The sequence below is a fragment of the Chaetodon trifascialis genome, chromosome 2 (genome assembly GCF_039877785.1).
Source record: "Chaetodon trifascialis isolate fChaTrf1 chromosome 2, fChaTrf1.hap1, whole genome shotgun sequence".
In the NCBI taxonomy this organism is placed as follows: Eukaryota; Metazoa; Chordata; class Actinopteri; order Chaetodontiformes; family Chaetodontidae; genus Chaetodon; species Chaetodon trifascialis.
The window spans coordinates 2,223,035-2,236,074 of NC_092057.1; the positions used below are offsets into that span (position 1 = coordinate 2,223,035).

Genomic DNA, 13,040 nt, shown 5'->3' on the forward strand with positions numbered 1-13,040 from the left:
ATAAGTGCATTTCCCAAAACTATTGCTTCACATATTTTTTAACAATCCTGCCTTTCTGCCAGTTATATCAAAAAGAACTCTTCATCATCATTTTTAAGTCATAAACACACTCATTCCCCACGCTCCTGTGCGCTCCAGGGTTTAGATGGACTGGTGGGTCCTCGGGGCCAGCAGGGCATGTACGGTCCCAAAGGAGACGAGGGACCCCGCGGCTTCAAGGGCTCTCAAGGACCGATAGGATTACAGGTGAAATTTGTACCGCAGTCAGGGCGCAGATCATTGAAGCGATGTCTTCTGAATAGATAGAGTGAACTTGGAGCTCTTCACTTTAATCCTCTAATCCTCTGCGTGTTTTCCAAGGGCATGCCCGGCCTGCCAGGAGAGAAGGGTGAGAGTGGACATGTGGGACTGATGGTGAGCTTAAGTCCTCTTTGAAGATCTGTGTCTTGTTTACATCACATTTTTCCTTCTTTCAGGCAAATTTATAAACTGATGTTATTTCTCCCACATTACACACCTGGTTTTAGGGTCCCCCTGGTCAACAAGGTCCCACTGGTCCTCAAGGACCTGTTGGGGGACAGGTAAGTCTCACAGTAATATTTATGCATCCTTGTTCGCTCGAGCACTTGTTTGGAATGCTGAAGAAATGCTGTGATGTCCTCTGTGTTGTGCAGGGTCCGCCCGGTCGACCCGGCATGATAGGACAGCCCGGTGTTGTTGGAGAGAAGGTAAAGAAGCTGAAAAAACACCTTTTGCATTCATAATGTTTGGAACAAACAAGTCTTTCTCACATTCCTTCCCTCTGTCTCTCTAAGGGGGAGGATGGTGAGGCAGGTGACCCCGGTTCAGTCGGTGTTCCAGGAAAGCTGGTGAGTTTGCTTTATTTTGGGGGTTGGAGGGGGGACGCACGTTTTCATCAAAGACGTCTTCTAACCTGCTCCCACCAGCTTCAGTTTTTATGCTTCTCTCGCTCTTCTCCTCCAACACAGCCCTCTTAATCACTCACTCTGCTCTTTTTCTACTTTAGGGAGAAAAAGGAGACCAGGGGGAGAAGGGAGATACGGGCCTTCCAGGGGCAGCCGGTCCTCCAGGAGCCAGGGGCCCCCCAGGGGATGACGGAGCCAAGGGCAACGCTGTGAGAAGCAATCTATCCAAAAACCACTCTTTAACACTGTACTGATGTACACTGCACAATGTAACACAGCACTGTAAAACACGTTTAACCTACATTACACTGCAAAATGCGCTTTAATGCAGTTTTTCTTGTACTATAACATACTTCATGCACACTGCCCTGCACTCTCCACCTCAGACACATAATCAGCTGAACAGCTTAAGTAAGAGACCAATGTCTGTTTTAGATAGCCTCTGCTATCTGCTAGCCTCATCTAAAGCTAAAACTCGAATTTATTCCACCATAGCTGTTATCTTTAAGAGAAAAATGTCCCTCTGATAAACTGACTGGGTAACAGTTTGGTTTTCTACATAACGACACTTGGCTTTGTCTTAATGCACCAGTGCTGGAGGAAATAACCCAGCTAACCACGCTAAAACTTACCAACTCAGCAGATCTCACTAACTCCCACCTCATCTTCGGAGTAGTGAAATTCATTCAAACATATTAAATTGTACATTGCTTTTGTATTGATTTTAATATAACTACAGTACACACAATAGTACATGGGCAGACAGACACCAAGAAAAACAAAGAATCACTATAATTTATGCGCTCTAGATAATCAAAATTAAGTATATTTTTCTTAAGCAAAGCTACAAAAATGGAAAAGAAAGCTGAAAAAGAAAAAAGCAGTTTTATTGGTAAATACTGCACTTTCCTCTTGAATTCCATGAACATTATCCAAGGCACTTCTGGGTGTTTTAAGGAGGGTCTGTGGCAGTGAGTTTTTTTAGTAAATTAATAAGCCTTAAAAAGGCATTAAAGGAAGGCACTTCAACCTTTTTGTCTGTCACAGTTTGTCTGAACTTTGCTGCGTCTGTGGTTACAGCTGGCTGCGTTTTGCAGGACAGGACCAGATTAAAAACACATTTACAGCCGTCTATGTCATACTGCACAGAACAGTATGATGCCACACTAGCTCAAGGTCTCTCTCTCTCTCTCTCTCTCTCTCTCTCTCTCTCTCTCTCTCTCTCTCTCTCTCTCTCTCTCTCTCTCTCTCCCCCCCTCTCTCCCCCTCCCCTCAGGGTCCTATAGGTCTAACTGGGGACCTCGGACAGCAGGGAGAGGCTGGACCCAATGTGAGTGCCTGTTCTTTCTATTCAACTTCCTCTTTCCCTTCTTCTTCATCTCCATCTTTAATTGAAATCATGTTGGCAGTTATGGAAACACCAGGCTGACAAAAAAGACCTTTAAAAAGTGTTAAAGTTTAAAGAATCGTGACTTGTGTTGGTTGTCTGAAGGTAAAGAGTCGAGTTGGCTTTTGAAAGATGAGATTTTTATTTTTAAGATTAGTGGAAGCGCCCTGTGTCCTCATGACGGGCTGTTTCTTTGTCGTAACCTGGAGCTTTTGAATTTTTTTCTGTTTGACTTTGTGGAACTGCCTCTCTGTTTCATTACTCTCCAATAATATGTCTCGTAACTGTATCGACACAAGCACATCACTATAAACAAAAAAAAATCATGTTTTCATGTTTCATGTTTTCATTCATCTTCAACTTTATTCTCTGGAGCAAAAGAAGTGTAGTTTTCCTCTGCCAACTCTGTTTCTTTCCTCATCAGGGTGTGGATGGTCTGCCTGGGGCTAAAGGAGACACAGGAGACCCTGGGAAATCTGTGAGCTCCTCTCTTTCATCACACACCATCACATGCATGGCAGTTCATAACCATGAAGGATGTTGTCATCTTACTAATCAATGACCGGCCGTATAATGCTCTCCTTATGTTTGTCAGGGACCACCAGGAGCACCAGGAGAACCTGGACCACATGGGTCCCCTGGCCGAAGGGTTTGTGTTGTTTTGTCCCTGCGTGAACCTCTGACGCACTCGTCCTCATTTTCTGTCTCCTGTTTGATTAAGTAAAACATTAAACCCTTTTCCCTGGTAGGATGGAGTTGAAGGTATTTAATGCACTCTCAGTGTGTGTGTGTGTGTGTGTGTGTGTGTGTGTGTGTGTGTGTGTGTGTGTGTGTGTGTGTGTGTGTGTGCATCAGTGCATCTGTCTGACAGATTCAGGTTAAAATGTTTTAAAATGCTGTTCTTCAGGGCCACCTGGGAAAAGCAGGCAAGGAAGGAAAGGCAGGCCTGAAGGGAGCCAAGGTGAGAGTTAGAAACAACTCTGAATAATAACGTCTCAGCACTCACAGCCTCTGAACGTCCCCCTGCTCTCTGTCCCTTTCAGGGTGCACCCGGTTTGGAGGGACCCATAGGGAAGACTGGGCCCGTTGGTGCCCAGGGACACCCTGGGAAACCTGGTCCTCAAGGTTTAAGAGGCATCCCCGGCCCGGCGGTAAGTCAGAGAGCGAAGAGTGAAGCAGTGGAAGTGGAGCGTAAAAAGATGAAGGCTCAGTTATTTCTGTCTGTCTGTCTTTCTCTCAGGGTGAGCAGGGTTTAAATGGACCACCTGGCCAGGCAGGGCCCCCAGGTCCCATGGTAAGATGACTCAGCAAATCAAGAGCAAAAAAAAAAAAGACTTTTTCAAATGACATTAAAGGAGATTTTATTAACAGTTTATGGACATTATGAGCAAAACACTCACATTTCAATCCTTAGCTGTTAAAATAGAGGAGGTATAGCAGTCTGGAGTGGTGCATGAATGAGTTTTTATATGCACTTGTCACACGGTGAATTGTGTTGGACCTCATCATAACGTCATCTTCTCAGGGTCCACCGGGATTACCAGGGCTAAAGGGGGACCATGGCAAGAAGGGAGACAAGGTGCGTACATACTGTGCACACAGAATCATTCACTCTGACCTTGACTTGACTTTGACCTTGAGCTCATTTCTGACATCTCTGCAGGGTCACGGTGGTCTCATAGGTCTGATCGGGCCACCAGGAGACATCGGAGAGAAGGGAGACAGAGGACTGCCAGGAAACCAGGGACTGCAGGGTGCAAAAGGAGATGAGGTGCTGAAAATACTCACACAGACACGTACACACCAGCCGGCAAAGCAGGCAACCTGTCGGCAGGTTTTCCTTGTGTTAGTGTCTGTGCCCCACTGTTACATCTTTGGTTTGTAAAATTCAGTTGGATACATGCAGCAGTTTTACAGGAGGAAACACAGAATGTAATTTCTTTAATCACATCAATGGGCCATTTTTCATCACCTCCCATGAAAAACACAATAACAATGAACTTTGTATCTCCAGCATCAGCTGACAGTTTTGTTTCTTTCACGTTTAATATCAGGGTCCGATTGGTCCAGCAGGTCCCCATGGTCCCCCTGGCCCCACGGGTCTGTCTGTGAGTACACAACGTAATCGTGACAGTACAAGCAAAAATGTACATCACCGCTGTTTCTATTGGGATCGCTGGCACATCGTTCATGTTACCTTTACCTTTGTCACAGGGTGCTATTGGTCCAAAGGGCTCTAAAGGAAACCAGGTAACTGTGATGCTCATTGCATTAGATTGAATTTGGCAGTAATATCACATTGGAGCCTCATACCTCTCTACCACCCTTAACTTATTTCTTTGCACTGTCTGCATTAGGGTCCAATTGGTCCCAGAGGAGACACTGGGCCTGCAGGACCTCCAGGACCACCAGTGAGTTTGGCTTACTGAGATTTAGTGCATCCAACAACCCTCATTAACTTACAATAAGCAGTAAAATCTTCATCGATGTTTCCTGTGATCCTCACAACCCATCTCTCTCTTGTCCTCTCCTCAGGGATTGCCAGCAGCTGGGATGTCCCCTCTGCCAGAGCGAGGACGGAGAAGAAGAACCCACACTTCGGTGGATGGTGCTGCACTTGAGGAGGTGGAGGAGGAGGAAGGGGAGGCGATAGATGGAGGAGAGGAATGGGTGCAGAGGGACCAGGCGGAGCACAACGGTTGGATGAAGGAGAAGGAAGGCCAAGGCATGGAGGAAGTGTTTGCGTCTCTGTCCTCTATGAAAGTGGATGTGGAGGGTCTGCGTAACCCACAAGGGACGTACCACAGCCCCGCCCGCACCTGCAAGGAGCTCTGGTTCCTCCGCCCAGAGCTCCCAGACGGTACTTAATCAGTTTGTGGCTCAGGTCATTTGTTTATCACCTCTGCCTGCATGGTGAGACTCATTTTAACTACCTTTCCTTCCAGTTTTCTGTGTGTCTGCTTCTCCTCTTACTATCGTCTGCTGTGTCTCTGCTCGGTGTTTTTGTTGTTGACAGTGATAAGAACCTCATGTTTTTTGACCCCTCTGCCCTCCTCTCCCTTTTTCTGCGTCTCTCCAGGTGAATACTGGATAGATCCCAACCAGGGTTGCCATAGAGACTCCTTCAAGGTGTTTTGTAACTTCACTGCACAAGGAGAGACATGTCTGTACCCTGACAAGAAGTTCCAGTCGGTTAGTTTTCATGCAGAAACAAACACACACACTTACCCTTTTTTGAGCATTTGATAAATTGTTGTGTTGCCAAAAGCTGAATGACTTCTCAGAAAAAGATTAAACATCATTTTGTGTTTTTTTCCCGTCAGGTGAAGCTAGCAGCCTGGAAAGGGGAAAAGTCTGGCACCTGGTACAGTCATTTCAGGAAAGGAAAACAGGTATAGATGATGGTGATTATGCATGCTGTTGGTGTGGAAAAGGACTTTAGATGTAAAATAGTTTAATCACAATTAAAAACACTACTGCAAATGTGGGACATATTGGATTGAATGCTAATTAGCTGCATTTGCCAGCTATAAAAAGGCACTCAGCATTTTAAGAAGTGAGTTTTCAAAGCAGCATTTAGAACATTTGGCAGACACTGTTTTTCAAAGTGCCTTGTGACACTGCTCAGTTTTTATGATTAAGATCAAAACCATAAGATCAAGTGAAGTAGCGCTGGCAGAAACCAGATTGTATCAGTGATGAACAGAAGCAGAGAAGCTGCGACAGGAAGCGAAGTTTTCTGACTGACTAACAAGCTTCAGCTAATTTCCCCATGCAGTTTTCCATTTCTGTTATAGAACAGACAACCTCGTTTACTGTAATGATTAACGACAGGGAGTGCATTGACCAGCACAGCAGAAAATGAAGGTTTGACCCTTGGTGGTCAAGCATCGAGCTAGGTTGTGTCTACTGGGGACAAAATTGGTTGCTCAGAGATAGGCGGCCAAGAACGTCCAGACAGAAGTAATTGAGAATCGATGGGATAAGTCCGAGGACATCTGGTGGACAGGTGGAGAATGACAATAAAGCTTAGTAGAGATGCAGGGGCCTGAACATGAAAGGGACAAAGAGGCAGAATTATGAGTGCGATTCTGGTGTTCTCCTCCAGTTTTCCTACACCGGGTCGGACGGCGTTCCAGTCCACGTGGTCCAGTTGACCTTCCTGCAGCTGCTGAGCGCCACGGCCAAGCAGACCTTCACCTACCACTGCCTCAACTCTGCTGCCTGGCTGCACGCCGCCACCTACAGCCACGAGCACGCACTGCGCTTCAGAGGCAGCAGCGGCGAGGAGCTGACGCACGAGAACACACATTACATCAGTGCGCTGTACGACGGGTGTCAGGTGAGTAACACAGATACGCATTCGAGTGCAAACGTGCAGCCGGGCCGTTTGTTTTCTGATTGATTGTGTTTCTCTGCTGTAGACGCGCTCAGGGCAAGAGAGGACAGTGTTGGAATTTGATGCTCCGATGTCCAACACGCTCCCTATCTTCGACGTGGCTGTGCTTGATTTTGGGAAGGGGAACCAGAAATTTGGTTTCCAAGTTGGCCCAGTCTGCTACAACGGCTAACCAAGCCGGAGGAGGTTACACCAGGAGTAATTTAAAAGGAAAAAGAGCCATGGACACTTTTTACATGCAGGGAGGAATCGACATTCAAGACTTACCTGATGCAACATATTTATAAGTTGATTTACCTACAACAGTGTTCCTTCAAATAAACATTCTTTCATAGACATTCGCTCACACACGCCTGAATACGTACATCATCTTATTCATCTTATACATCCTCACAACTGACTCATATATTGTGTTTTCAAGTCCAGTTCATAAACGCATCGACTGTCGAGCATTTCCTCAGTTGTGAACGTTTCTCATTTCATTCCTCTTTGAAGGAGTGCGTGGTGCTCTCACAGTTTCATCCGTGCCTGTTCACACATCTATTGATCTATGCACTCTATTCTCATCTATGCATAATCATGCACAAACATGATCAGTGAATCTTCTTCAAAAATACAAAACCACCGTTTTTCAGCAGCATTCAGCCACCATGTTGTACTGTGTTATCATCAAACCTCAAATTGTTGTGTTTAATTTTGTTTGTTGTTGTCATATTGTTGTTATAATGATCTGTTATGTGATGTATATTGGAGTGTAATTCATCACGGTGCTATTATGTAGCTCCCTGCGGAGTACATGTCTTTGTAAAAGGGAACGGGGACAGTGCATTTTTTTATATTGTGAAACTGTGTTCTATATTTTTTCAACATAACAAAGCAAACTGTGGTACATGATTGCCTTGAGGTCTTTCTATGCATAGTTGTGTGGGGAAGTGACTGAGTAACATATTTTAATAAAAGTACATAATGTACATTTAAGTTAATTTGATGGGATTTAGTTTCATTCAATGCTTTTGTGCTGAGAAGGTTTGCCGAGCTCAAAGACGAACCTTGTGCTGCGGTCCAAACAGGAATTCCCTCTTCAGGTCTGCACTTTGATCCGTTTTTCCTCATATTCGCTTGTCTTACCATGGTTACAGGGTGCTTGGGGACTACTAACAGTATAATGCAAGTCAGTTAGAAGCTACTTTTAAAATGTCGGTCGGTCATTTGAACACTTTGGTATCGACATTCATGGTCTGCAGAGGATGAAGCGTACTGATTGAAGTGATCCCTTTTTCCTTTAGTATCAACATGAGCTTGATATTTTTGTATTTTAGTTAAATCTCTACAACTGCTGCAGAGATTGTCATTAAATTTTGCACAGTCATGCTACAGAAAGGATTAATGCTTATGGTTTCCCCTGAATTGTACTAACTGATGACTTTCCATCATGCACCATAATGTCAAAGGTTTATGACCCAAAATCTGCAACACTGATGAAATTCCTATTTAATGCTAGCAAATGTTAGCATGTAAGATGGTGAACATGGTTAACGTTATAGCTGCTAAACGTCAGTATGTTGGTTTGTCATCGTGAGCTCGTTAGCATTTAGCTCAAAGCACACCTTTGCATCCATTGTTTCCACTGTTCATATAATGTGCTTTAGATGGTTGATGGCCACATTGAATGCTTGTCAATTACAAGCAGTTTTACAAGGGTTTAATTCAAAGTAAAGTGATATGACAAGGTCAGAAAAATAGGCTGGGGCCAGTCCATTTAATGCCTTGTAATTGATCAGTAAAATCTTTAATTATATTCCTAAAGCTAGTAGAGGTGTGCTAAAATGTATGAAATGTGCTCAGTTAAAAGCCCATAAACTGCGTTTTGAATCAACTCCAACTGAATTCAGTCAGTTTAAATTGTCAGGATGGGTTGAAATAAATGTATGAATAACTGCTTTAGGTCACCAACACACAAACACATTTCATCCAAAAATGAAGAAGCCATTATACCTTCTCTGCAGACCTGAGTCAAAGGGAGGTGTCTTTGGGTTGGCATAAAGCCAGGGTTTTCCTTAATTTCCACTCTAAGTGAATTGTATTTAAGATGGCTTTGTGTGTGTGAAGTGTGTTAACATTAGTATTCTGTATTCAGCGGGCGTTTGCGCACACCATCAGTCCATCATTCGCTCTTTGTCGGCCCTTATCTCTCTCTGCACTCTTTTCTTTAATCTTTTCTTTCCTGCTGTGCTCTCTATCCCGACATCTGCACTAAATCCAACAGAGACTGGGCCATTTCCAGTGACGCTGAAATTTTAATGAGGTGAAACAGATGAGAACGGCTCATCCAGGAGTGTTTAGGCCCTAATTTTCACTCATGAAATATAAATGGCCGACATGAAAGTCAGTTACGTTGTGGTTAACAGGGTTGCAACCTTGTCAGCGCAGCACCGGTTCAGCACTGTTTAACATTTTATAGCTTTTCAGTTGGTGTTCTGAAGATAGATGTCAGTGTCCACATGGATAACATGAAAGCAGGTAAAAGTGAGAAGTTTTATCTCTAATTTGTTTAACCAACAGTTGACGGCGTGGCTAATGACGGCAATGTCGGAAACAGTCCGTCTGTTGGCTCAAAATTTAGCCAGGAGTGAAATATCTCTGCCCATGTTGGATGGAAAAACATGGTGCTGACATTTATGGTCCCCAGCGGTTAAAATAACAATTGTGACGATTCTCTGACTTCCACCAGGCGCCGACAGTAGGTCAAAATTTCATGCTAACATGCCCCATGCTAACGATTAGCTTAGAGCTAAACTAGCGAATGCAGAGATGCTAGCAGTAGCGGTTAGCTTAAAGCCTAGCTTAGCCTTCAGCAGTATCTTATGATTGAAACACTCTGATATTGACTATTTGATCATATTTTGAAGTATATTAAAAACAATTTAAATAATCCAATTGAAGCTCTGTGTAGTAAATTCAACTCATCCAGAATTGTTAAAAATACCACAATAATTAATGTAACCTAGCTTACAATGTTGGCTAATGCTACTAAAGTCTTCACTTAACAGAGATTAACCCGTTTTACGTTGTGTAACAACATGACCTTTATCCTGGTTGTCTAAGAATAGCAGACTTGCATTATAGTGTTTTTTGTCATTCATTCAAAACTCAGATATTTCAGCAGTACTACTGAAGAATTTTAAGGCAGCAACTAATTGTGATTGTCAGTTAACAGCTGATCATTTGATGTGTTCAGTGTTAGAAAACAGGGAAAATGCCTGACACAATTTCATACCAGTAGTCCATGCCTTAAAATACCTTGAAAAATGATCTAAACCATTAATCTGTTTTTAATATAGGGTCAGATCAGTTTTTGCTGAGTCATCTGATCAATTTATTGACTAATGTTTCACTTTAAAAAAGGTTGAAATGATATCCAGTCATACCCATGTGGTACAACGCTGCACTCTAAACAAGACTAAAAACGGAGGTTTTTCAAATACTTTATTTCTACATGAGTTCCACAGCGTGACTTCATTAATGTTAATAACGCTTCCTTTGTGCAGCACCTTTCATACAACAATTGCAGCTTTAAAACAAAGAAATCTCACGCTCCAAGTGCTTTGCATAAATAAAAGACATGGAATGAACATAAAACAGGACAGAAAATTAACATCCCCAAAGACCAACAGTGTTGTCTCACATGCAATCTGTCACTCACGAGTGCGCCCACACAGCCGTTCAAGTGTAACCCACTGCCTGTGTTGGTGTAACAGCTGATCATCCTTTTCTCCAACTCCTCCTTCCCTACACCCACTCTTTCACCCTCTCTGTGACTGTTGTCCTCTGCAGTTGGCGCCTGAGTGGCTCTCCTCAGCATGCAGCCAACACCAGGACTGTGTTCTTCCTCCACAGCCGGAGGGGATTCAGCCACTCCAGCCTGGCCACAACAGTAGTCCATAACCCTGAGGCTGACTAAGGGAGGTGTGCAGTCCCCAGTGGTACCTGAAGTAGACGTCGGCGTCTCTTCTAAGTGCTGCGGGGTCACGCCGTGTGTTTTGTTTTTTCTGCCTGCGGTGAGCCAAACCTGGGTCAAAACCGGGGAGACCTGAAGGAGGTGGTGATGGGTCCACCTGAAGTCCTCTGGGCGCTGCAGCTGCTGTTTACTGTCTGTTCATGTAAGGTAGGAAGACACTGTGCACACGTCTCCAACTTTTAATCTCTGTGTTAGAACGCGGGGTGTGTCACACAAGACAAAATTATAGCACTTTTCCAACTTTCCATCAAGTGGATGGAGACGTTAAAATCTTGTCCTATGGGGAGATAAAGTTCTCTCTCTTGTTGTCAGAGGACAATTTTTAACTCTAAACATATTTGTGTTGGACTTTAAAGCATAAAAAAGTGAAGTTTGGGGTTGTAATACCCACTTTTGCGAACAGTGCAGCACTTTTTCTGCCTCTTTCAATTCCCATATTTAAAGCATACGTCTGTTTACATGAGAAGCAAATTTATGTCTCCCATAAGACACGCCTTGTTGAAAATGTACATTTGCTTTCACCGTGGATCTCTCTGAGTCTTTCTGCACTGTGTCCAAAGAAATGAAATGCTTCATGGATCAACAGCATAAAAAGGACTAGATAAATATGATATTTGCTGCCAGAGGAGTTCTTGCCAGCATCTTCAGAGCCGTCCTTTCAGTTACTCCAAAAACTCTTTTATTATTATAAATTTATTTTACTGGATTTGTACTCGGGGATATCACTATCATTTTTATGTTTTACTGTGACTTTTGATGTGCCTTTTTTTGGTTTATTCATTATTTTGGGGTTCAATCTTGTTTTTATTTGTTTTATCTATTATGTATTTTGCATCTTTGCTTTATTCTTTTGCCATATAACAAGCACGTTCTTAGTATAAAGTTCCTACAAATGCGACAAGCCACCTGAGTCAGTGACCATAAATACCCTGAAGGTGTGTCACAGCGCTCATTTGTCATGTCGGCACTGTTGTGCCCCTCCATCTCCCCGACGACTGTGTTACCCCTAAGTGCTGCTGATTGAAATATTCATGTTAGTTCAGTGTATTCGCTAAAGGCCGTTTTATGTATAATGCATGTGTATCCTGGGGGCTCTTTACTGAGACAAGAAAGCATGAGCATGTAACCCCTGATGAGAACAAAGGCAATAAAACATTTAGCCTTGGTTAGTTAAATTGTCGACACATAATCGCTCCAGCCGTGAACCGCAGAATAGCCGTGTTCTTCTGTAGTTTTACTGCAGTAAAGGCGTGCTCATCTTGTCGTAGTAGCATGAGAAGCACTCTCACACCATTAACACTAATGTTCTGCAGGGGGTCTTGGACACCCCAGGCCCTCTTAAACAGCTTGTGAGTCATACTTATCATTGTTTCATCAGCTTCATACTTCATAACTTTTTCTAATTTTATGAAAAATGCTCATAAACATAAGGGAGGAGGAGGACATTTTGCAATTCTATTGTGTACATACAGAAGTATGACCCCAAACAATGAGGAATTAAAGTCAACAGAACACAAGGTGTAAGCTAACATTTCACTGAAGACACCAGCTGAGCTAATAATTATTTTATTATAAAAGAATCTACCAGTTATTTGTTTAATTAATCATTTGGTTTCCAAAATGTCAGAAAACAGTTAAACTCGTCATTCATAATTCCTCACAGTCCAGAGTGATGTCATCAGATGTTTTGTTTGGTCCGACCAAATCTGATCTATTATGAAAACATTTTCCTATTATTGTTCTGTCAGTCGACTAATTGTTAAATCAACTAATTGTTTCAGCTCTAAAATGCAAAAGAAAAATCAAATTTCTTGCACACAAGAGTATGTTCTGTGTTTACTTAAGCAGCAAAATGAAGTGCGTTCAAGACAGTCAGTTCACGGACTAAAAATCTTTGATAAGCAGCTCCAAAAAGATTTTTTTCTTTTCTTTGTAACGTTGAATTGTCCGTGTTGTTATGGTTACAGTTTGGTGCTTTGGTCATTTTCTGATAATATCATATGGTCCAAAATCACTTTAATTAGACAATTAGCATATAGTATATTCTGTATATAGTGTGGAGTATGTGGCATGGAAATGAGACGTAGGTCTTCTCTGAAGCAGATTCACCAACCAGCTCCTTTTCATCTGGGCAGGCAGGCAGACACAAACAGTATCGGCACATTGGCTGGATTTTAATTTGGGAGTTTGTTGCTTCCACAGAAACGCTGCAGACAGATCAAATAAAACATGTTCAGAACATCTTGTACTTCATCTCAAGTTTTGATCAAATCTAGTCTGAAGCAGCTTGCGCGCTGAGTTTTGGAGGTA

The 13,040-nt window shown here is 43.0% G+C and overlaps 1 protein-coding gene across 1 annotated transcript in view; it reads left to right on the plus strand.

Moving 5' to 3' along the window:
• Positions 1 to 7,693, plus strand: part of LOC139348042 (collagen alpha-1(XI) chain-like) — a 35,222-nt gene extending 27,529 nt beyond the window's left edge. The window contains exons 45-66 of the mRNA XM_070987993.1: positions 139 to 246; positions 361 to 414; positions 528 to 581; positions 675 to 728; positions 816 to 869; positions 1,028 to 1,135; positions 2,203 to 2,256; positions 2,738 to 2,791; positions 2,909 to 2,962; positions 3,221 to 3,274; positions 3,357 to 3,464; positions 3,554 to 3,607; positions 3,839 to 3,892; positions 3,977 to 4,084; positions 4,368 to 4,421; positions 4,528 to 4,563; positions 4,671 to 4,724; positions 4,849 to 5,173; positions 5,393 to 5,505; positions 5,637 to 5,705; positions 6,422 to 6,655; positions 6,738 to 7,693. Coding sequence (XP_070844094.1) covers positions 139 to 246; positions 361 to 414; positions 528 to 581; positions 675 to 728; positions 816 to 869; positions 1,028 to 1,135; positions 2,203 to 2,256; positions 2,738 to 2,791; positions 2,909 to 2,962; positions 3,221 to 3,274; positions 3,357 to 3,464; positions 3,554 to 3,607; positions 3,839 to 3,892; positions 3,977 to 4,084; positions 4,368 to 4,421; positions 4,528 to 4,563; positions 4,671 to 4,724; positions 4,849 to 5,173; positions 5,393 to 5,505; positions 5,637 to 5,705; positions 6,422 to 6,655; positions 6,738 to 6,884 — 2,004 coding nt within the window. The 3' untranslated portion in view covers positions 6,885 to 7,693. The remainder of the gene's footprint in view (positions 1 to 138; positions 247 to 360; positions 415 to 527; positions 582 to 674; positions 729 to 815; positions 870 to 1,027; positions 1,136 to 2,202; positions 2,257 to 2,737; positions 2,792 to 2,908; positions 2,963 to 3,220; positions 3,275 to 3,356; positions 3,465 to 3,553; positions 3,608 to 3,838; positions 3,893 to 3,976; positions 4,085 to 4,367; positions 4,422 to 4,527; positions 4,564 to 4,670; positions 4,725 to 4,848; positions 5,174 to 5,392; positions 5,506 to 5,636; positions 5,706 to 6,421; positions 6,656 to 6,737) is intronic.
• The last annotated feature ends 5,347 nt before the right edge of the window (positions 7,694 to 13,040 follow it).